This window comes from Neltuma alba, unplaced genomic scaffold, assembly GCF_004799145.2.
Source record: "Neltuma alba isolate B1F8T4 unplaced genomic scaffold, ASM479914v2 tig00002985_pilon, whole genome shotgun sequence".
Taxonomy (NCBI): domain Eukaryota; kingdom Viridiplantae; phylum Streptophyta; class Magnoliopsida; order Fabales; family Fabaceae; genus Neltuma; species Neltuma alba.
This window is the reverse complement of record NW_021633092.1, coordinates 52,201-76,309: the sequence shown is the minus strand read 5'-3', so window position 1 is coordinate 76,309 and position 24,109 is coordinate 52,201. Positions and strand designations below refer to the sequence as shown.

The following is a 24,109-nucleotide window of genomic DNA, read 5'->3' as shown; positions in this document are numbered from 1 at the left end:
CATTGATCTTTTTTAATAAGCATGTAGGACTTGCCCATTTCACCATAATAATGCAAACTATTTGATTAAGATAAGTTTTTGTGTCTAATTTTTATGTTATTTTTTGATAGGAGGCCTCATTTTTCTCCCTTTTTTTGCTTCTTTTTTTGGTTTTCTTCCTTGCTTTTTATATTATTTTTTTGATACGATGAGACATCATTCAAGAGTTATCTCCAATGTGATATGTTCTTTGAATAATTCAATCTATAGCTTGAGAGAAAAGCTTGCCTTTTAATTTCAAAGCCCCATGTTTCTGCTTCAGTTCATTTACTACCAAACTCTGCCTCTATCTGCTTCGGCTTCTTTAGAAACATTTTATGTCAATTCCCCAAACTATTTTGCCCCACAAGTTTGTAAGACTTCTGATTTACTTTCAATAAAACCAGAACGTGGGCATGTCTACAAAAAGAATGTGTTATTAGCACTACCTCCGGTCCTAAATATAAAAGCTAGTTGATTAATTTAAATAGATTAAGAAAATATGCTATGTTAGTTATTTGTAATAAATAGGTGTTATTTTTTTTTCTAAAATATCCTTGCTAAGCAAGTTTATTGATTAGAACGGACTATTTTAAAAAAAATAAAAATAAATATGAGAGACAAAGTGAATTGATGTTTTATATTGACGATCAAAATAAAAATCAAATGAGGTTTTATATTAAAAACAGGGGATAGCAATATAAAATATAGAAATGAGTATATTTTAGTTTTTTGGGGCATTATCATCAAAATGGACCAATAAAAATCAGCATGCACACTAGATACTAGTGTAGACGATTTCATGACAAGCCTTATCTTATTATTATAAATGAAATCGGAGTCATGGATCGCACAATGCTATTGTTATTTATCAATAATATTAAACTCTTTAAGTAATAATAATAGTTGTGTTAGGAAAAAGAGATTGGACTCCCCTGTTCATAGATAAAGTCAAAGAGTTCCAAACCTTATGAATATGTAAAAAAATAATTGCTTTACGAAAATTATTGTAATTAAACCGGATAATACTTGAATCTCATTACTCAATAAAATCTAACATGATAATAAAAGATATCATGTTATATTATACAAAAAAGGATTAAATATATCATTTAGAAATAGATATTAAGAAGACCTCCATCCACACACAATATTGAATTCGGCAATTGAAATGTGTGTGATTAAAAGCATTTGCCTGAATTAGTGGTACAGGACACAAACTATGAGATCTCATGGCATGCCAACTTCCAGTTTCCATAAGATATATAGCTAATAATACCCTGAGAACTAGGGCATTGTTATATACACGAAGTGGAAGAAAAATGGAGTTACTTCTCATTTTTAATATAAAAGCTAATTAAAATTTTAGTCTTAAATATAAGACTTAAGTACATTTTTTTTATATTTATTGATTTTTTTTTCTATAAAATAATTCTTATGATGAATGCACATGTTAAAAGCTTTTATGAAAAGGGTAATTTCAATACAAATGATTAACAAATATATCTTAAAAGAGACAATACATATTTATTATAAATAATTAATTTAACTATTTTTAAAAAATATTTTTAAATTATTTATTTAATTTTTATATTAAGAGTTCGAGATAATGTTGTATACATATCATAGTAATTATTCATTGAGATAAATGTCTTTGACTTTGGTTGCTTCACAATGTGTCATTGCAAGAATATGTGGAGGCAATGGTTAGTGGCTATACACTCAAAATCCAAGCTGGAACTAATTCAAGAATCCCATATAGCCTAAAACCCATAAAGCTAATATATGCATATTCCTTCCAAACTCAGACAATATTACACTTTCTCCCAGCAATTGAAGTTAATTTTTCTTTACCCTGCCAAGGCTAGGTATACACATATCCTTCTCCCTAGTTTAGTTTGTGGCCAAACATATCTTTACCCAAACAAAAAAGTGACTATTGAAAGAAAAGGGAGTTTGGAAATTTTTGGAGATCCAATTGGACAAGAATATTTAAAAATTATTATTTCCCAAAAAAATTTGATCTCTCTCTCTTAAATCTCTAAGATATGTGGTTTTTTTTTTCACTACTTAGAGGTATTCTTCCATTTAAGATAATTTTGTTTAAGCACTGTTGGATGTACATTTTTCAATGTGAATTTAAACTTTGTTCAGTGTTTACCAATCGTCATGTTGCGTAAAATTAACTCACTTCATTAGATCTAACCTCGTATACTCTGTTTTTCAGTGTACTGAAAAGTTTTAAAAGATTTTGCCAATCCAATTAAGTGTTTGTTTGGTAGTCCTCAATTGGGTCTTCCTCCGAACTTGGGCCAAGGAGAATTTGATCCAATTTAAAGTTTGGGCCTTTAGGACTTCATTTTCAAATGAGAAAGGAGCCCAGAGACATTTGGGAACCAATGCAGTTGAGAGGCCATCTACTTCTTCTTCTTTTTTTTTTAGCCCAGGAGATCATCAATTGCATTTGGTATCTTAACTGTATTTGTAGTGCAATTTCATTCTTAATATTTTGAATTTGAATTAATTTTATGCATACCACAAACGTCGGTTTTAAAAAATCTTTGACGCACCGGCAATTTTGTTTTTTTTTGAACTTTCCATCTGGGCATTTTAATTTGATCGTGACAAGTAATGAAATCAAATCTTTCCTCCAAGCAACTGAGAAATAGCATGATGGGTACTATCTTACCTTGTATTATCTCATAACATACAAATGAAATGTTCTACTTACACACAAAGCCTCACATATCACAGGTCCTTTCCATGTTAAGTAATGGACAATAAAGTCAAATAAAAGTGAGCATGAGCTAAGTCTGAGCTATAAAAGCAATGAAAAAGTAGTGGTGGGATAGTGAGAGTTACTTGAAAAAAAAAGAAAAGATGAAGAAGATGTAATTAAGATAAACATCCACACGAAGCAACAAGCAACTCTTAATATTCAATCAATGAGATTCATCCATTATGCTGACCTATTTAAGACGCTGATGGGATCACAGGTGGGATCCAGACGTGGGTGCGTTGCTGCCATCCACAAAGATCGACACCGACGACAACTTGCATGCACAAATAAAGCTGTAACCTTTGACAAATGAAAATCTGTCTAGTCTCTCCTCCTTATCAATCATATGTTGCAAGCTTTCAATCTATATGCTGATATGCTCCATCCGCTTCAATCACATTCTTCAACACATTTAATATTCTTTGATTTGAGAGAAAGCTTAACTAACAATTTGTATTATGAATCAGAGGAGTGTGCACTCTCTTAGAATTTAAGGGTAATGTGACTCAAACTGGCGTTTTCAATGAAAAAAAAGCTACTTTTGATATTCAAGAGTGATATTTGTGATTAAGAGTTTTCGACTTGAAAGTTAAGTTGAAACTAAAACAAGTTTTTTCTTCCAGCTCTTGGTTTCTGATTTTTCATCATATTTCAATCTTCTGAGATTTTCTTTTCAATGTACCATTCAAATTCAAATAAGTTTCTGCCAAGCTAACTTTTCTAATTGACTTCGGAAATTCTAATATTATTAGATCTAATTAGAGGGGGCTCTTTTATTTATTTATTTTTAAATTTTTTACTGTTCACAAGGTTCAAACACTTAACATTGCTTAAGAGGAATTAAGTATTTTCTTGACCTAACTATAATTCGCAGCTTACATACATACTCCTTTGGTTCTATGTATAAGGTAGAGGTAAAAAGTTTTTTTTAGTCCTATTTATAAGTCACCTAATTAAATTTTTAATATAAATATACTATTTTGTCCTTTATTTATTATAATGTGGATGTTTTTATTTAAAAGATTTATATATTAAATAAAGTAAAGTAGAAAATTTATTATATTTTAAAAAAAATTAATATATTTTAAAATTTTTTTTAACCTGTATGAAATATATTAGAAGTGTCGTATAAATAGGACTAGAAGAGTACTTTGTAAATTCTAATTTGCATAATGAAGACTTTGTGTCTACGGAAGAAAAGAACGAGCCTCTGTGACTTTCTGTCTTAAATGTATCAAAATTATCAATGGGGTCATTTATATCTACCACGTTACTCACTTTGACAAAACGCAATCTCACATTAAATTATACTACCCACTCCCATTTATGAAAATGTTCCTCCCCTTTGAAACTTTCAAATCTTCCCCAATAGTCTCAGACTTGCCTAATTCTCACATGCCCTCCGGTTTAGGGTGATGGGTTGATTACTTGATTGATTCCGAGTTTTCCTTTTTTTTTTTTTTGTTCAATGGTGTTTTAAAGCTTTATCTTAGCTGTTGCTACTAATTTTGTTCAGAGAAAATGCGGTTTAGGATTAATGGGCTAATATAATTTTTATTTTTTCAAATTTGTCCTCATTTTGATTTTGGTATTTTAAATTTAATTTCAAACCATAGGATTTGGCTTTTAAGGAGCAAGATGGTCTAAGTTTTTATAAAATTATTAATACCAATGTGTTGAATAAAAGAACCTTGAGAAATCAAAATTTATAATATAAAATTTAATTGACTAAAACCAAAATAAAGATGAACCAAAAATTATATTAATTCTTGTGATTGAGAGCTAGGGTTAATTGTGAGCTGAGAGATTTTAAACTAAACAGGTTTTAGTATTTACATCAATAATTAATTGCTTCTTAATTTTTTGACCACATTAATTGTTTCTTATCACCCTACTATTGGTTTACACGTCCGTTTTCTCTTTTTTTCTGCACAGCAATAAAGCAATAAATAGAGAGGAAGGAATAATAAATGCGAAAAGACCAGAAGATTTCATGCATGGACCACTCCAAGTACCATATGCCTAATGCCCTACTAAATGCATGTTGAGCTTCTTGTTCCCAAAGTGTGAACTTATTGAATTATACATTGAACTTTTGAAAACTCAGGTGATTGCTTGAACTAAACTCTGGGTATAGTTACTCCTTGCTAGGGAAGATTTATTAATACACACTATGATCAATTGATTTAACATATTTTATATGAATGTAATAATATTCATATTAATATCAGCAAATGATATTTTAAATCATATAATAAGGTTTCATAGGTTTATATAGCCGTGTCATATTCAAGATATGAGCTTAATGCAACAAATAAAGCGTATATTTATATTTCTTTTGACTTTTTTGGCTAACATAAAATTATATATCTTTTGAGAGTTGAATAGTGAATTATGCTTAACTGGGTGTGTGTGTTTGTGTATCTTCCCATCTTTAATGAAGGGGAAAAACTACCTTATTGGCATTAAAAACTAATTAAAGTTAATTAATTCTGTATATCAGATTCATTTTTTCAACAAGAAAAAAGAAAACCTACTTAAATGGCACTAATGATTCCTTTATTCACTCTCTGACTAATAGCATAGTAATCCACTTGCTAACAAGTACTCCCTCCGTTCCTTATTATAAGAGACAAATAATCAAATTACGTTGATAAAAAAAACAGTTAAAATTAGTTGAGGACAATTAATGTGTAAAAAGTATAATATTTTTTTTCAACAATACCCCTATTAATAAGGAGAGAGAGTATGAAAGAGAACAATCAAATTATTAAAAGAAAGAGAAGTGGGAGGGAGAGAGAATATGAGTTGGAGACAAAATAAATATAAATAAAATAGGAAATCAATACAAAAAAATAGAAACAACTTTTAAGTATCTTTTATATATAGGAATATACTATAAGCATCAAATGTCTCTTATAATAAGGAACGGAGGAGGGAGTATCTCTTAAAAGGAGCTTTGCAAGTTTGCAATTAACTTGAGTTAGTATGCAAGCTGTTATTGACATTGACTTTTGAGGATGAAGCGAGACACATCATACATAGGTCACTATTACATATACAAGGAAGCCATAAAAAATAGAAGAAAATTTAGACCATGTATTTAGAAAATTACCCTTTTCTTATCCAATGTTAATGAGAGTCTCATAATAATAATAATAATACATTCCGTCGTAAATATAAAATTTATTTTGTAACACAATTATTCAGTCATAAATATAAAATTTAATTTGCAGTCTAATTGTTTGATACTTCTGATATAAATTAGATTTTATATTTAGGATCATAACAAATATACTGACTTACTTCGGATTCACCATGCATATGTACATTTGAACAAATATACTTCCTTAATCCTATCATATTTGTCCATGTTCATTAACATTTAGTAAGTACTTTCTATTATGAGTCCGAAATCTCAGTAAAATATATCATAGGTGCATCAATTATGAACCAAAAAAAAAAATAGTGACTACCTCCCACCGGGGATTGCACTTTTGACTAGTGTCACTCGACAATAATGCAAATTAAACGTTTTCCAGATATTGATCCCCCGCCCCGGGGGGGGGGGGAAGGTATTTCACGGTCCAGTGCTCAGTTTTCTGAAAGCTCCATAGTACATGAATTATGGTGCACGGCACAAAATTGCCCAGGACTTCAACTCAAAATGCCAGATTCTGCTGATTTTAATCACTTGATCATCCTATTGGCAGCCATTAAGTTGAGTATACCCATTACTCTGTTTACGGTTTGGCATCTTCACTCTCTTCGGTGACACATCAAATTCACGTACATTAATAGCTATTCGAGATATTTTAAGTATCATATAATGTTGTATGTGATCAAGATTAAGTTTTTAACAATCTGACATGTGAGTCCCACAATGAATCTCCATCATACGTGCTACCACTGCATGACCAATTATGATCGATCATGTGCAGAAGGAAGCCATAAGGACCCCATCTATGCAGCCGAATCTCATAGCCGACATGAAACATGTCATTTTCCATACTTAACACAGTTTGATATGATGTGAATGAAATGTGACTCTAGACAAATGACACATCCAAAAATATAAAACACAAGTATCAGAAAATATCAAGAGTTCCATATCCATGATTTATATTTCAAATTTTTAACATGCAACGCCTCTATGTTCAGATAACAAAATATAAAACAAAACAAATACTGGAGATTAAGAACATCATCGGAAATTACAGACCTACCAGTACTAGTGAGGCAGAGCAGAGGGGACACCAAATCAGAGGTTAAGACCAAATGGCTGGTGGTGATTGCCGGCCTACTCATACAGCTTCACATTATATCCGCGTGAAATTAATGCTCCTGACAAATACTCCCAACTGTAAAAGTAATAAAGCATGGCCTAACTTTTCCTTCTACTATATATAGCATGAATCATCCAGGAAGTTCAACGCATTCACTCACTCAAATACCTACCTCCCTATCTTGCCTTCCCCACTACCTACCCTTTTGATGCTTTGCTTCATTTTTGCTTCAATGGAACCTGAGAAGCTCTTAAGGAATTGGATGAAGAGTTTAGTGGCAGTGTTGGTGGTTCTAGGTTTGTGGGTTGGGGTTAGAGCTGCACCACAAGTACCGTGCTACTTCGTTTTTGGGGATTCTTTGGTTGATGATGGCAACAACAATCAGTTATCGTCTTTGGCTAAAGCCAACTACTTTCCCTATGGGATTGACTTCCGTGGAGGCGCAACAGGAAGGTTTTCCAATGGGAAAACTACTGTTGACGTTATTGGTGAGCTTGCTTCCCAATCACTTTCACAAGTAGCTTATCAAAACCGCATTGTGCTAAACCAGTTTAACTAGCATGCACCAATCATCATCGATAATATCATCATACACTGACAATTCTAGACTTGTTTATCAAAGAATTGAGGGTTTTAGGTAGATTTACAATTTGGCCTGCACTTGTATGTATGATTCCCTTTTCCTCTCTTCAGCTAAGTAATTACGAAGCACGGTCACTTAGACAAGGTTTTGTTTTGTGTCCGAAACTTGCCGAAACTACATCTGCGTATAGAAAATTTCATCTGTAGTTGTCTCATGTCGTGTGCCTATGTCATTGTCCATGCTCATCAGCTAACCAGCTAATAAGAAAATGAAGATAAAGGGCAGCAAAAATGACATCATATAGTCTGAAAAAAAAAGACAGGACTGGATTTCTGGTTAAGTTTACTCTGTATGAATCACTCTTCTTATGGTGTATATTCTTTTTTCACATGACTTTTTATATTTTATTTTTCAAAATCTTATTTAACTTACTGTTGAAATTTAACAGCTGAGCTTCTGGGGTTCGACCATTATATTCCTCCCTATTCAACAGCCAGAGGACAAGACATACTCACAGGGGTCAACTATGCATCAGCAGCTGCAGGAATCAGAGAGGAAACTGGACAGCAACTGGTACCTTTTCTCTTTTCTAAACAATATTTGCTTCTTCTATGGCACATCAAGCTCTTCCTCATTGGGTTAATACCGTGGTTGAATATGGTCACTGATTGGCTTGCTTATTTGTAGGGAGGGCGAATCAGTTTCAGTGGGCAGGTGCAGAATTACCAAAGGACCGTGTCCCAGGTGGTGAACATACTGGGAGATGAGACTCAAGCTGCAAATTACCTGAGCAAGTGTATATATTCAATTGGATTGGGCAGTAACGATTACCTCAACAACTATTTCATGCCCGCATTTTATTCCAGCAGTAGGCAGTACACACCAGAACAGTATGCTGATGTTCTCATTCAACAATATGCTCAGCAAGTCAGGGTTGGTCTCTAGCTTTCCTTGTCTCTTCCCACTCCTTTTTCTTGTCTTTAACTGCCTTCAACTATCTTCTATAAAATGAAGAATTTCAAGAATCCATAAAAAATAAAAACCTAAATTTTATGGGTTTAACTCCAATTAAGTTCTTTTTCCCTTCCATTTTTTCAGTTTCCACGATCCAAACATGTTATTAGCAAAAGCGTGGTTAGATTTAAATTTACCTCAATTCCTTCCCTACTCCACCTTCCATTGCTTTTGGGTTTGGGATGCTTCATTCACAAAGTAAGAGTACAGCCTCCATTTGGGGAGAGAGTGACACCCAAAAAAAAAAAAAAAACTTGGTTCCGTATATGACCCACGTATTTGATAATCAAGTGTGGAGCCCACTACCTTACCTTTCTTTTCGTTTTGTTTTTTGCCAGTCATGTTGGCAGCAAATTATTGGGACTGGCAATCAGAGATGCCATCTCTTCAAATCATCATGGTTCAAAAATGAAAAGCTAACCTATTCTTGTTTATGTAAATATGGACGTTATGTGTGACACAAGAAAATGTGGTCCTATGTGGGATCCGCATATCATAATTAGACATGGAGTCCACCGCTCTATCCTTTTCACTCTATCTTCAAATGCACATTCTACATTGATTTCGTCTGTAAAGAATCCTTGGCCAAAAAACAAAGTCAATGTAAAGAATTCAAGTCGATTTTTTCCCCAAGCCATGTTGACAGAAACTGATTCCCACTGGTAAGCAGAGATTATATCTCTTCAAATCAATATGGTTCAAAAATGAAAGGCTTAACAACACTTTTTTATGTATCAGGGTTTGTACAACAATGGAGCACGGAAAATGGCGTTATTTGGGGTTGGTCAAATAGGATGCAGTCCCAATGAACTTGCCCAGAATAGCCCAGATGGAAGAACATGTGTGGAAAGGATCAACGCTGCAAACCGACTATTCAACGACAGATTGAAATCTCTCGTTGATCAACTCAACAATGAGCTGACTGATGCAAAACTCATCTACATTAACACCTACGGAGTCTTTCAAGAAATAATAAGCAACCCGTCAGCCTTCGGTAACTAATTTACCCTCTACTCTGAACATTTCTCGCCGTAGTTTCCGCCACTTTCTCTACGAAAAAAGATAGAATTTGTTCTAATAATCGGATAAAACAATGGAAATTCAGGATTTAGGGTTACGAATGCGGGTTGCTGTGGAGTAGGAAGGAACAATGGTCAAATTACATGTCTGCCAGGGCAGAGACCATGTCCGAACAGAAGAGAGTACCTGTTCTGGGACGCTTTTCATCCAACTGAGGCGGGTAACACCATTATCGCAAACAGAGCTTACAGTGCTCAATCTTCCTCCGATGCCTACCCCATGGATATCCGCCGCTTGGCTCAGAGCTGAAGAACCTTTGCGAACAAGAAGGAAGGATCCGGAGGGGTTGAAGAAGATTCTGGGAAAATTACCTTAAGGATCCCCAAATATTAAAAGAAGTTTACATTAAAGCATCTACGAGTATTATGTCCCAAATTGGAATGTTTCTGATTTGCTAATGTTAATCCATAAGTACTAAGTATGATGTTTGTCTTGAAGTTTCTTGTGGTTATCGTTGAGGAATTCTCATTCGAAGTGTAATTGCCGTATGCTTTTCTGATTGGAATATTAAATTAAATATCGATAATATATTAGCAGAATTTTTGTGAGTGGCCATGTAATTTTCACACTTTGACGCACACTGTTCCAAGACTTTTCTTTTGTCCCACGGAATTCAAATACCACGCCTTTCCCATCAGCAAACTGCAGGGGAGGAAAAAAACAGAGGAAGACCTCTCTTTGCGAATAAGGGGATCTACTCTCCTTGGTGCTTATTTGGAATTGTGATAGGTTATTTTAAAAAAAAGTTTCAAATCATGAGGAGAGTTAAGTTCTACCTGCATGAATGTATTTGTATTGAGTAGTTTCAAACAAGTACTTTATTTATTATGAAACTTGAATAATGATCTTGTGACTAAATGACATGAGATCTGAAAAGTGGTGGATTTGATATCATTTGTGATGCAATGCAGTTAGTGCCTATCCTCTAAAAGTCATAATTTCTGGAGCATCATCTCTCCCCAGGCATCTATATACATTCCATGTTCACCTCGCATCACTATTGCCCTATTCTTAGCTGATTTTGACATGTTTTGTGAGACTTTATGGCCCTTCCTCCTCTGTCACTGTCGAATTTTCCTTTCAATCGGGTTCCCTTTCTTTCACCTACATTCTTCTCTAGCAGGACCAAATTCCTTGTATTCCATTTATATTCCACCCGGCGTTGTTAACTAACTTGCCCCATTTCTTGCCCAGATAACACACATTCCATTGTGGGGTCTGGTTTTGTTGTGGCAAAGTTGGTTTATATTTATGGGCCTGGATTAAGAACCAGCACAGATTTAAAATGACATTGGGTGAAATGGGCTTCTTTTTTGAGTTCAAAATTACCGTCAAGAGTAAATGGGCTTAGTCCAACTGTTATGGCTTATGCTTTCTGTCCTTATCGTCTGTTCATCTTCTCCGTTGTTTCTGCTCCCTCTCATATTTGGCCATGTGTTATTCGCAAACATAGTACGGGACATTAAACGAAACTATTTATGTTAGGGTTAATCCAAACTTTAGTCCTTCAAGTTTGTCTTTATTTTGATTTTGAACCCTCAAGTTTTAAATAATAAGTTTTGATCTCTCAAGTTTTTTTTTTATTTGAAACATTAGTCCCTATAATTTAATAAAAACTTGGATCATTTTGCCCTTAAGGGACTAAAATCTATAGTTTGAAATTTGAAGAATCAAAACCAAAATGAGGGCAAATTTGAGGGACTAAAGATTATATTAACACTTTATATTATTATAATATAATTTATCATATATATATATATATATCTATGAATGTAACTTTTCAGCCCAAAACTTTTTATGATATATAGTGATGAAATAATTTTAGCAATATTTATCATGATTTTGAAGTGTATATAATAATACAAAATGCAACAATTGATTTAAAAACCATGTTTTGTTTTATTTTTTTCCCTAAAGGGTTATTAGTTATTACAATAAAATTTTAAAAAAAAAAACCAGAGAAAGTAAGAAGAATAGCAATTTTTCCTAATCCTTTGATTTCTCCCACCAAAATAAGTCACCTTTCCTAATATAAATATGCCTAAAATTAGAAACATTATTTCCACATTATATATAAGTGCCACAGCTTCTCTTTACCTGAATCCCAAAACCCAGCAACATCATTAATTGCCGTAATTAATTAGAGATTATGACTTGTTGTGAGAGAAAGGGATGGTTGGGTTTGCGAAGTGCTGCGCTGTTAGGAGTAATATTAACATTAATGGTGTTGCAGAATATTGAAGGTGTAGAAGGAGAGCCTCAAGTGCCATGCCTATTCATATTTGGAGACTCTTTATCAGACAATGGAAACAATCATCTTCTTCGTACTTCTGCCAAAGCTAACTACTTCCCTTACGGCATCGACTTTCCCGACAGCCGCCCCACCGGAAGGTTCACCAATGGCCTCACTTCCATTGATTTTATTAGTACGTTACACCTCTCTCTCTATCTCCCTCTGAGTCATTTGCTTGTTTTATTAACGTAAGTTTAGAACAAACTAATTGCATTCTTATATAGTATTCTTCACAAATCGATGCAAAAGGTTCTCCTTAAACGACGTAGAAATTAAAGCCTTGCTTGTAATGGTGATTCTTTCTGTCTCTCTATTATAATCGATTCATTTAGTTCCTGTTTTGGGATTAGTCGTTGTGTTTTCAAGGCTGATCTCCCTATCTTATGGTTTATTTGTTGAATTAATGCTGAATTAGGAATAAAGTTTTCTCCTTTACCGGCATAATAGCCAACTACTATCTTCAGTCTTTAATATAAAACCTAATTTGATTTTCAGTTTGATCCTAAATATAAGACACTAATCAATTTTCTCTCATATTTATCCATATTTTGCAAGGTAATCCTTGTAGTAGTAACATGTTAAAGGTTTTATCAAATAGCAGTTCTAGCTAATACATATGATTAATGACCGTATTTTAGAGAAGATAATACTTACTTGTTATAAATAATACTCATCCAGTCCTTAATATAAGACCAATTTAACTAATTTGATTAGATTAAGGAAGTTAGGTAAGTTAGTTAATTATAAGAAAAATGACACATTTTTCCTAAAACACCATAATCATCTTTCTTAATACCCCCCTCTTTCTTTTACTTGATTATGGTTGAGAGAATATCTATAAGGGTAATTTAGAGAAAATTGATAAATATGAGAAATGGGTCTTATATTTAGGATCAAAACCAACTCAAGAATTGAGTCATATATTAAGGACGGAGAGAGTAACACTTATTTGTTATAAATGAACTTAACTGATTTTCTTAATCTACTCGAATTAGTTAATTAACTCTTATATTAAAGGTCCCAGGCAGTATTTTTCAATTTAAAAATACATTTGGGGGGTGGAGGGATTAATTTTACAATTTCATCCTTCGCATAGACAAAATAAAATCATTGAAAAGGAATTGTTGTGAGGGAATCAAAATTGAGAGGTATCCTTTGATACGTCAAACATTTTTTTTTTAATCTTTTCGGTAGTAAAGTGGCAATGTTTTTCTTTTCTTTTTCATTTCCTTTTGGAAATGAGTGAACTGAATGAAGTGATTTTTTTTTATAATATCGATTATTTAATTAATTGAATGAAGTGTATTTTCAGGAACCAAAAAAGGGTATGATTTTCAATTAACTTTTTTCATATAACATTGTTTACGGACAGCTCAATTTCTGGGATTCGACCAGTTGATCCCTCCCTTCGCAAATACCATCGCTGACATATCCAGAGGTGTCAACTACGCCTCCGGTGCCGCCGGCATTCGCAACGAGACCGGAAAGCATCTCGTACGTACTTTCTTCCCTTGTCTTATTCCATTAATTAGAAACACACACACATCTTGTTCTTGACTAAGAGTGGGCTTTTTTGCTCTAATCCTTGCCCAGTCGTTTAAATCCCATTTCATGGATATTGAGTAGAACTTGTATCATGAGAATATATGTGCTTTATACGGATTAAAGTGTGAATTTGTATAGAAGAAAAGGAAATACAGTGATGAAGCGGTGGTTGGCATATATGTGCATGCAGGGATCTGATATAAGCTTGAGATTACAACTAACAAATCACAGAACAACAGTATCTCAAATCAGTGCTGGGTTTAATAAAAGTTCAGAGAAAGTAGAGCAGCTACTCAACAAGTGCTTGTATTATGTGAATATAGGTGCCAATGATTTCTTAAACAACTACTTCCTGCCCCAATACTACTCTACCAGCGCCACCTTACCCTTGAACAGTATGCTCTGATCTTGTCCAACAATATTCTCAAGTCGTCCAAGTAAGTACCTTCATTCTTTCATGTTATATTAGCTCCACTTATTCTTACTTTCAAACAACGATTGTGTTGCCAATGATCTTATAGCCTAATATAATGGTATAATAGCTTTCTTGTAAGTGGAAGGTTATGTGTTCGATCTTGCTTGTAATCCCAAGTGGGAGGTCATGTGTTTGATCCGCTTGTAATTTCAAGCCATTTGTGTATTTAAAAGAAATAAACTAATGACGATTGTGTGGTGTTGTGTTATACAGAATCTATATGATATTGGAGGAAGGAAGTTTGTGTTGGTGGGGGTGGGGTACATAGGGAGCACTCCAAGGGCACTAACAACACTTAAAACCAATAGTAGTACTGATGACATTAATAAAGCAGCTTTTCTCTTTAACGCCAACCTCAGATCTCAAGTTGATCACTTCAATAAGGCCCTCCCAAATGCCTCTTTCATCTTCATCAACAGTACTGCTTCCAAAATTGACCCTTCACTTGGTAATTTCTCCTAATTAATTAATTCTCTCTTTAATTTCTACATTTTTTGTTCCTAAACGACCCTTCACTACTTGCAGGATTCAAGGTTTTGGATTCTGGGTGCTGCCAAGTAGGGGAAAATGGGCAGTGTGTTGCTAACGTAAGGCCATGTGATAACAGGAAAGATTTTGTATTCTATGATTCATTTCATCCCACTCAAGCTGCCAACTTAATCACTGCACTTTCTTCATATAATGCTTCAATTCCTGCATATACTTATCCTATGGACATTTCCCACCTGGTTCGCTCCTAAATCTTCCATCTCTCTCGTTGTATATATATCTCAATCCCCAGCTGATAGGAGCAAACATGTCTTAGCTCTAATAAACAGTCCTAGACTTCAAAGTACACCCCCACCCCCAAGTACTAGGCATCTCCAATAACGTCAGTAATAATGACGTTTTTTTGTATCTTGTTTTGGTAGTTTGTGTGTGTGTGTGGGGGGGGGGGGGTGGGTGGATTATTAAAGCACTAAGGAGCTATATTTTTCCAAAGAATTTAATAACTTTAAGGAATTAATATAGCTAACCTTTGTGTCAATAAAAGACATGCAAGATGGGAATCAATAGACAAGGTATTTCAAACATGTCAAGCTGTCTTCTCCATATATCATGCTAAACACAAATTTAAGCAGCTTTCAGCATGAATACAGAATATTCAGTGCTATCATTAATGTCTACAAATAAAGCCAGTACATAGAGGTAACTAATACATCAAAATATATATCTTTCTCACACAATTCTGCTTATACATATATTTGTTGCGTTTAAGCTCTAGCATTCATCTGCCATCATTATGCCAAAATACAAGAAGCAGAAGTTCTTAAATATGTCACAAGTACATCACCTGCACATGAACATCCCAAGCAACAAGGGGAGAAAAGGAAACTTGATTAGCCTATTATGAAGCGAAAGATTTAATTACGTATTGTAAGTTTGTTTGACAACTAGCTTTTATAAATATATATATTTCTTTTTGGCTGAACAAGGAAGATAGAACAAAAGTAGATTTTAAAAATATATACGCATGGATTTGAAGGAAAAAATTTGTTAAGACGGAACTGTGTGCAATTTCACATATTATAGAGTTCTATATTGTGATACTGATTCCTCGTGTCATTGTTATATAAATACCGTCAAAATTTGACAGTGTTTTTTCAGCATTCGACATTGATTTTTAATAGTAAATTCTTTTCCTGATTGAAATGGTGAGATGCATAAATGAATATACACAGATGTACTAATATAAACTTACCAACATATAAATGTCAAAGAACTAATAATTTGGATATAAGTAAAGTAGAGAAAGATACGGACAAAGTAATGGCTTCCAACTATATGAGATCCTCTTGTGCAGACTTGGAACCAAATATTCTCGTCCTACTTCTCATTATACATTTAAGTACCTGAGAAGATCCGAATTTCCAAAACTGCTACTTCCTCCAGTCCTATTTCTAAGGCATTTGGAGGAGGGATTTTACAGTCTTCTTCTTTTCTTCTTCTAATAAATAATGCACCGCATTGGTTTTTTTATTGCAATTTTTCTCTTTTAAGTAAAACTTTTGAAAATTGCATTTAATATGGGAAAAAATAAATTTTTTTTAAATTTTTAGACAGACTCAAATGGGATCGGAGGGAGCATAGTATTAATGAGGGTAACAGTCTTTTATAAATGAAACTAAAAGATGGCAAATCAATATCTAATCATTCTCCACATAAAACCATCACAATTGTGCTGGAGATGAAGGAAAAGACAAAGGCAATATAAAAGAACACAAGACAACCACACACACACATATAGAAGAAGGAAAGGGATCATACACTAATTGAAGGGACATGTGGTCTTGGGGAGCGTAGTGATTAGTAGGTTGCAAACCAGTGACTTGGAAGAAGCCTCGTGAGTCAAACTGATGCTCATTTGGAGACTGCATTGCTTCATAGTTTGAGCCTCCAGGCAACACATTCATGTTATGTTGCTGCTGCTGCTGGTTTCTCTCACTCTCAGCTATCTAAAATATCATCATCGCCCCAATACGTGAATCATTCTTGGAAAAGGTTTCATATTTCTCTATTTTGATCATGCTTGTGAGTAGACAAATAGAGAGATATGCAAGTAAATGTATATATTTGTGTATATGTATGCATGAGCTAGGGGTGTCAGCTGCCCCCCTGCGCCTTATTTTTGGTGCCCTTTTCAAAAAAATTTGTGTGTCTTTTCATCATTAGATTCTATATAAAATGAGTGACATTTTGATATCTTATGCGGAAAAAATGATTCAATTCTCAATTTCTTTTTATGATTTTTCAAAGATTTAACATTCTAACTTAAAAAGAAACTAAACCGTTTGAAGTATTAAATATTTGAAAAAAAAAGGTTAAAAACGGAACCAATTTTTGCTTATATAAGATATTAAAATATCACTTATTTTATGTAGAATCTAATGACCAAAAAAATACTTGGGGAGAGCCCCAAAAATAAGGTGCAGCTGATGAGGCACAGCCGACATCCGTCCATTTATGTATAAATATACCTTAGCTCGAAGAAGCTGGTTGTTATTGTGCAAGTCTACCTCCTGCAGTTTAGAGTTGATGAATGAGACTTCGCAGAACAAATAATGTTGCAGAAAGGTGAAGACAAAACAAAAGGCGCTTGAAAGTTTCACAGCATAGAGTCTTATTGGCGCAGGAAATACACAGTTAGGGTTTGAGAGGATTCTTGTGCATACTACAGTATTGTGCTTACATTCAGAGGCAAGTAAAAGACTTACCCTTTTCTGCATGTACTCGATTTCTGCAAACAGAAGTTCATTCTGGTGCAAGTGTTTGGGAAGAAACGCCACAAGGGAAGAAGAAAAAGTCAGAAAAAAACTATAAAATCCACACATACAACAAGAGAAGACAAGAAAGAAAAAAGATCGTACCTTTTTGGAACGAATTCTGCTAATGCCTCTCTCTAACTTACCCTCCAAGTTTTTGAGTTCTCTAGCGTTCATTCCTGCCAGAGTCTCCCCCATCATTTGCCTGCCATTTTTGAAAGCATGACAAACAAGTGATTCAAGAGATCAAATATACTTCCTTCCTAACAACACTTTAGTCTTTGAAAGATATTGAGTTACAAACTTTAAACAACTAATTGTCAATTAGAGAAATAAAGTCAAGTTATATTGAGAGATCAAATTGAATAATATAGTAGTAAATTTAGTTTCACAGATAATTCAAGATACCTGTTGTTATTCCTCAGGTTACTGATTTGAGCACGCAGTTTGGCAGCTTCTTGCTGATAATACTGTACAATTGCAGCTGAAAGTTTCAGTCTATTCGCTAAAAAATAATAATTTAAGAAGCTGCCTCATAGGTGGACACAAAACTAATATATACTATATACATATACATACACATATATATATATATATAGGTAGAGATATTATAATATCTTTTAAAATATAGAACACCTGAGCGTTAGCTTCAGAAGTGGATCCAGCACCAGACGAATCTGAGCAAGCTTTCTTGTACCTCTCAATTGTTGCTTTCACACTGCAAAATACCACATTTCACTTTTGAAAGTATTTTGCTGATTTTAAAGTTCATTATTAAAACAAAAGAAACTTGATGGCGTTATGCTATCATCTCATCAAAATCTTCATAAGCATAATTATTCCATCTCGCATGCGAAAATCTAATTAAGGTTTGAATAAATTTGATACAATTAGTTGTTAAAACCACTTTGAAATTTCAGATGCTTAGCTCCCATGCATATAATTAGGTTTGCGTACGTTTGGATTGGAAAATAAAATAAAAAGCACAAATAAACCAAAATGTTAGCTACTTTAATTTGATAATACTATATCATGTTCTTAATATAAAAACTAGTTGGACTTTTAACTTAATTTTAAATCTAAAACTCTAATTTATTTTGTTTATCATATTATCCATGTTTTTTAAAGAAGTCCAAACACAAGGATTATTGAATTAAATAAAAATTGGGAATCTCTCGTTCCTAGAAACAAATAAATAAAAAAAGGAAAGAGAGATTAAAAGAGAAACCTGATAGATATGTTAATGGTCAAATCATCCAGTTTTCTCTCCCTGAAGACATTAACTCAACCTTAAAACCTAAAACCTAACATTTCTTCCAAAGTAACATCAATGACCTCACTATGACTGTGTCTCTGAACCACACATATCCAAAACGTCCCAAAAGAAAAAAAATCTGAGTCGATGTGATGTGAACAAATAAATAAATAAATAAATTATTCAAGAACAATAATAGATTTATGCGTGTTTCTACTTTTAGGGTTATGATTCTTATGATGATACCTTAGCATCGTCGAGCCACTGATTGGCTGCGCCTGCCACGCTGGCATAAAATCCCCCCAGTATGATTGGTTGACACCATTTCTAGAACTAGTTTTTTGCATCCTTATTTTACAGTGTGTAATGGTAATACCCTTAACCTCACTGTATTATCCACCTCGATCTAACACAGACTATACTCAAATATAATCCATTTTAAGACATCTATACATACACACACTGTGTCTGTGACTGTGAATTTACTGATTTTATGAAATAAAAAAATATTTATTTTTATTTTCCAAGGTCACTGTCAGCTGCTGCTAGAGGAGCAGTAATAAATCAGCTGTCTGCTCTCAGTTTTCGTACGTTTTCATTTCATTTTTGACTTCTCTGACTTTATTGCTCAGAAAGAAAAAAAAATATATCTTGCGTTTCATGCATTTGGAATTGAATTAAAATGAAACGTCTGAATATTAGTATTTAGTAGTTAGTAAATGGCAAATATTTTCCAAAATCCATTATTAGCTAATTAGCTAAATTAGTTAGTAATTGATAATTAATCATAAAAACCATTATCTAAATTTTAAAATATAATTTTGAATGATTTTAGTAGTTTCTTTTTTAATAGTTTGGTAGCATTTTTATACAAAAGAATACCAAAAAAGAACTGTTAGTTTTTTTGGCTTTCGAAGAAATTATTGCGATTTTTAATATTGTTTTGAGAAAATTGTTTAAAATGTTACTTAATCTAAGTTAAACGATTCCTAATTTATACGGAATCCAAATTTTTCAAAAATGTATTTTCGTCACATTAACACCAATAATATATTTTGTGAGTGCTTGATGGACTACATTTTAAAAGGGTTAAATTGCATCTAACACTCCGAAATATTTTTTTAGCTGCATTTAGAATCTCGAAGTATTTTGTAATGCATCTAGCACCTCAAAGTATTTTTTAGATATATCTAGCACTCTAAAGTATTTTCTTTGCCTTAATGCTGGATGCACCAAAAACATATTTTTGGGTGCTGAATGCACTTGAAAAAATACTTTGAGATACTGAATGCATCAAAAAATATTTCACTTTACTAAACGCACCTAAAAAAAAAATATTTCAAGATGCTAGATGCACAAAAAAATACTTTAGAGTGCTGAATGCACTTGAGAAAATAATTCAAAGTGTTGGATACACCTTAACCCATTTTAAAATGTAATCTATTTTTTATGTAATAAAAAATAATACATATTCTTTATTACAAGAGTATCTTGCTTTTAATTTAAGCATGGTAATAAAGCATTGACAAAACTAAGCTTGAAAAGCATTTAATGTTACGTCAATACGTCATACACAATAAACTTTGAAACTTCAATTTTATTAAATCAAACCATTTTATGTAAAAAAAAAAAAAGTTCGCACTTTTGCAAAAAAAAGAAATAAAAATCTAAAACTTCCAAACGCATCAAACACCACCATTATTACTTTGTGTCTCTATGTTTCCTGTTCTTTGAGTGAGTCCAAAACTTTCACAAAAATATCAACACACAGACTTTGAACAGTTGAAAAGCTCAGTAACTGATACCAACAATGGTGAAATTATGATGAAACCAGTTGTGACTCTCTTATTGGTTCGTCCCTCTTTCCTTTTCAGATTCACTGTCTTCGTAAAAGAACTTTTTTACTCCATGAGAACCAAAACGAGAAAGAAGAGAGAGAAAAATTTTCCAGAGATAAAAAAGGGTTAAGAGAAGAATGATGAAAGGAAAGGGAAGCAAGAAAACTCAGTAGTAAATAAGGGTTTGAGGGTTTATGACATTATATATACTCTTTTTTTTTTTTTGGCAGAAGTCAAGAACTGAGAGAGAAATGATGTGTGTGACGTGACCAAAGATTCTCTCGACCAAGAGACAAGCGAATCCTATACTCTAACTCCAGTGATCATGAGACCTATTTAAGAACCCTAACCAGAAAGCCAGAAATTATGCAATCAAACCAGAAACTACCAACTTTCTTGATCTTTCCTCTCTTGAAAAAGGGTTTCTCAGGTTTCAATTGGTTGGAAAGAAACCAGAAAAAGGAACTAAAGGGGTTTAGGTTTGGTGTTTCTTACTTGATTAAGTGTAACCTAATTCATCATCGCTGGAAGGAAAAAACCCTAATCTTTTGGGTTAAGTTTGACCCAGCTCGAAGCTACACGTGGGTGCAGGTGAGATTTGTGGAAACTTTTGATTAAAATAGCAAATCTATCAATCTAGGTATGGATCCGTCTTGGCTGATATTGAGAAAATCCCTACATAATCTAGACAAAACTAGCTTGCGTTGTTACATTTCAGCATCTACTAACCCTAAAAAACTATTCTTTTTTATTAAAAATTTGTTTTAGTTCTTTCGATTTGATGTTTTGACAACTTCTTGAAATTCTGCAGTACTGGCTGCTTGACCAATCTGGTGACAAGTGATGTGTTATTAAGGAATTGTCAAAGATGAAAGCTTAGGCCTTAGATTGAGAAAGAGAGAGAGAGAGAGAAAGAGGGGGAGAGAAGGGGATAGAGGAGGAAACTAGAAACAGAAACTTTTAACCATGGAGGAAATCAGGCTGATCTCACACTGGATTGCATACTAAACTTCCCAAATTTTTACCTTTTCACACTCTCAACTAAATAAACTTCTAAATCTATATGATCTGTTACACCAGATCTATGAATTCACCAAAACAAGAGCTTAAATAATGATCAGAAACGATACAAGGATTTTGGAAGGGGGGAGAGAAGTTCATCTTGCTTGCAGAAAACAGAACTATTTTCACACTTCACAGTATTTCTGATAAGCCCTTTATGAGATCCATTCAAGAAGAAAAAGAAATTTGAGCCCAGAGATTTTATATGACAGAAGGGGAAAGTGAAAAAAGGAAAAAAGATGAGAAAACCCGGAGAATTTGAAGATTGAAAGTTGAAACCCTAAGCATTTATGCAAGAGAAGTGTGTATATCTATACCTGTTATTAGCATATTCATAGAGGCGACCACGAGTGGAGAAGACGATGAGAGCGACCTCAGCATCACAAAGCACAGAGAGCTCATAAGCCTTCTTGAGGAGGCCATTTCTGCGCTTACAGAAAGTGACCTGGCGATTCGTGGTGTTCTCGATCCTCTTGATCTCAATCTTCCCTCTTCCCATCTTTCTCTGTGGAGATGATGAACCCGACATGGCTTGACCATTTGGGAACGCCATGGCTGAAATCAACCTCGCAAAAGCTAGCTGAATCAAAGTAAAGAAACCATCAACATCAGTAAAAGAAGAACCCCATATGCTCAAGATAGCTTTTTTCTTATCAAGAGAATCAGAAAAGGAACAAGTAGTGAAGAGAAGAAGGTATCAACAGTCTCATACTTGACAGTGAAATTTTCAAGCTAAATCAAGTGATTATTACTGTTTTACTCACTCAAGAAATTAAAAAGAATCTATTGGCAAAAGTAAAAGCCATGACTAAATTCTGGAGCTTTGAGCTAGTTTTATGGAGAATCTGAAAACTTGGCCGAGGATTAATTCTTCATTCTCTTTTCATAATATTCTGAAGCTTTAGTTTCAGTTTCAGCTAGTTTTTGCCTTACTAATTTGCCGCAATAACTTTCAAGCAGAATCAAGAGATCAATCGCTCTTAAAGTAAACTCACAGAAGAAAAGTATCGATTTTTGGGAAGTAAAAGCCATGACTAATTAAAACCCTGGATTTATGAGCTAGTTTTGGACAATCTCAAAAGAGGAAATATAAACATCGACAAACTTGGGTTAAGATTTTTCAACTTGTTTTCATGACAGTTTGCAATAATCTAACAGGGCTTGGGCTGCAAAAGGGGAGGGTTTTCATGCTCAAAAAGTTGGATTAACCCAAAAAAGTTGAAGCATTGGAAATGGGATTTCAAAGGATGTCTCAGTATTTTTCTTACTAACCTGGGGATAAGGAAAAACAGAAGCGATAAAAGAGTTACAAGGAGGAACACAGTTCTCAGGAACTGGGAAATTCTTTTCCTTCTTCTATCAGAACTGAAAGAGAATTCAGAAAACGAAGGCGAAGTGGCAAAAGAGAGAAAGGGTGTATATTTATATAAATAAATAAATAAAACCAACTTTTGATCAATAATTCATCAGAAACCATAAATATGGTCTGAACATCTCCATATTTCTCTTCTCCTTTTCCTCTCTTTACTTTTTCACCCTCCACAACTGGACCCTCAGGAATCAAAAGAGGAGGATAAATCTGGAATAAACTTAAGAATGACGCTTGGTTTAATCACAATATTATTTACTTGATTTGATTTTTCAAAGAAAGAAAATCATAAACGAAGGAGGATGGAATGGAAGGGCAAGAGAGAGGGAGGGGAGAGAGAGAGACAAAGAAAGGAACTTCTGAAAACGATTATTCATGAGGTGACAAAGACGTTGGGCTATATCTGCAAACGTCGCACCTAGAAGTGTATTCCACAACAGAAACCACTTTCCTGCTTTCTCTTTCTCTCACCATATTTCTTTCCAAACCCAGCTATATTACCTTATATAAAAGACACAACACACACCCACACACACATTGAGATTTAATGTAAATAATTAGAGGGTGGAGGAAAAGTCATAAAATTGAATTGAAAATATATATGTTGATGAAAATATCTATGAAAATGTAATAATGCTTTCAAAATTTTGAATAAACAAAAATTTCTAATTCATATATATATATATATATGCTTTAAAAGTCCAGCGGTTTTTTTTTTTTTTTTAAATTTGAACCATCTAAAATCTACAACCGCAAACTACGTTTATCTCTAACTAATTTGGATTGAGCCGAGTAGTATCCCATAGCTCAAATTTGATTGGGGTTCAATTTAGAGGGTATTTGCAATTAAGAAAAAGCATTTTTACAAAGTACTTTCACGTAAATAGAGACAAAACTGCTCTTACATATATAGTTCGTATATTGTTTGAAATCACGATTTAGTTTGTATCCGAACACCCCCTAGCTTCAGAATTATTAAGTTGAGAAAATAAAAAGTAGTACTTGATTGGGTTGAGGCGTGCTATTAGATTGTTAGTGAGTTTTTCTGTTCTTTTTTTTTTCCCCCGAAAAAAAGTAGTACATTTTTGCCATCTTAGTGTGATTTAAGTGTGAGGAAAAAGAATCTCACAAACTTTATATCTTAAGAATTTGAGTCAACAAGCAAGTAATGACTACCCTAATGATATGATTTTAACGTTTAGATGAAAGA

At 33.6% G+C, this 24,109-nt stretch overlaps 3 protein-coding genes across 4 annotated transcripts; 2 read left to right on the top strand and 1 right to left on the bottom strand.

Moving 5' to 3' along the window:
• The first annotated feature begins 7,306 nt into the window (after positions 1 to 7,306).
• On the top strand, positions 7,307 to 10,310 carry LOC114739934 (GDSL esterase/lipase At1g29670-like). The gene is made up of 5 exons (XM_028928045.1): positions 7,307 to 7,571; positions 8,115 to 8,239; positions 8,354 to 8,599; positions 9,419 to 9,674; positions 9,786 to 10,310. Exons 1-5 carry the CDS (start codon positions 7,316 to 7,318, stop codon positions 10,007 to 10,009), a joined length of 1,107 nt encoding a protein of 368 aa, XP_028783878.1. The 5' UTR covers positions 7,307 to 7,315; the 3' UTR covers positions 10,010 to 10,310.
• Positions 10,311 to 11,981: 1,671 nt separating this feature from the next.
• LOC114739925 (GDSL esterase/lipase At1g29670-like) lies at positions 11,982 to 14,813 on the top strand. Its single transcript, XM_028928029.1, has 6 exons — positions 11,982 to 12,186; positions 13,426 to 13,547; positions 13,789 to 13,993; positions 14,153 to 14,196; positions 14,287 to 14,521; positions 14,599 to 14,813. Exons 1-6 carry the CDS (start codon positions 11,982 to 11,984, stop codon positions 14,811 to 14,813), a joined length of 1,026 nt encoding a protein of 341 aa, XP_028783862.1.
• Positions 14,814 to 15,141: 328 nt separating this feature from the next.
• LOC114739932 (floral homeotic protein AGAMOUS-like) lies at positions 15,142 to 22,878 on the bottom strand. Of its 2 annotated transcripts, XM_028928043.1 has the most exons (9): positions 22,803 to 22,878; positions 21,848 to 22,110; positions 18,012 to 18,093; positions 17,784 to 17,845; positions 17,481 to 17,580; positions 17,328 to 17,369; positions 17,091 to 17,132; positions 16,381 to 16,568; positions 15,142 to 15,406 (listed from the first exon to the last, which is right to left on the bottom strand). In XM_028928043.1, the coding sequence occupies exons 2-9, from the start codon at positions 22,081 to 22,083 to the stop codon at positions 15,403 to 15,405; spliced, it is 756 nt and encodes a 251-aa protein (XP_028783876.1). In that variant the 5' UTR covers positions 22,084 to 22,110; positions 22,803 to 22,878; the 3' UTR covers positions 15,142 to 15,402. The 2 variants fall into 2 exon arrangements, with proteins under 2 accessions (XP_028783876.1, XP_028783875.1); XM_028928042.1 differs by having other exon boundaries at positions 17,328 to 17,580.
• Between the last annotated feature and the right edge of the window lie 1,231 nt (positions 22,879 to 24,109).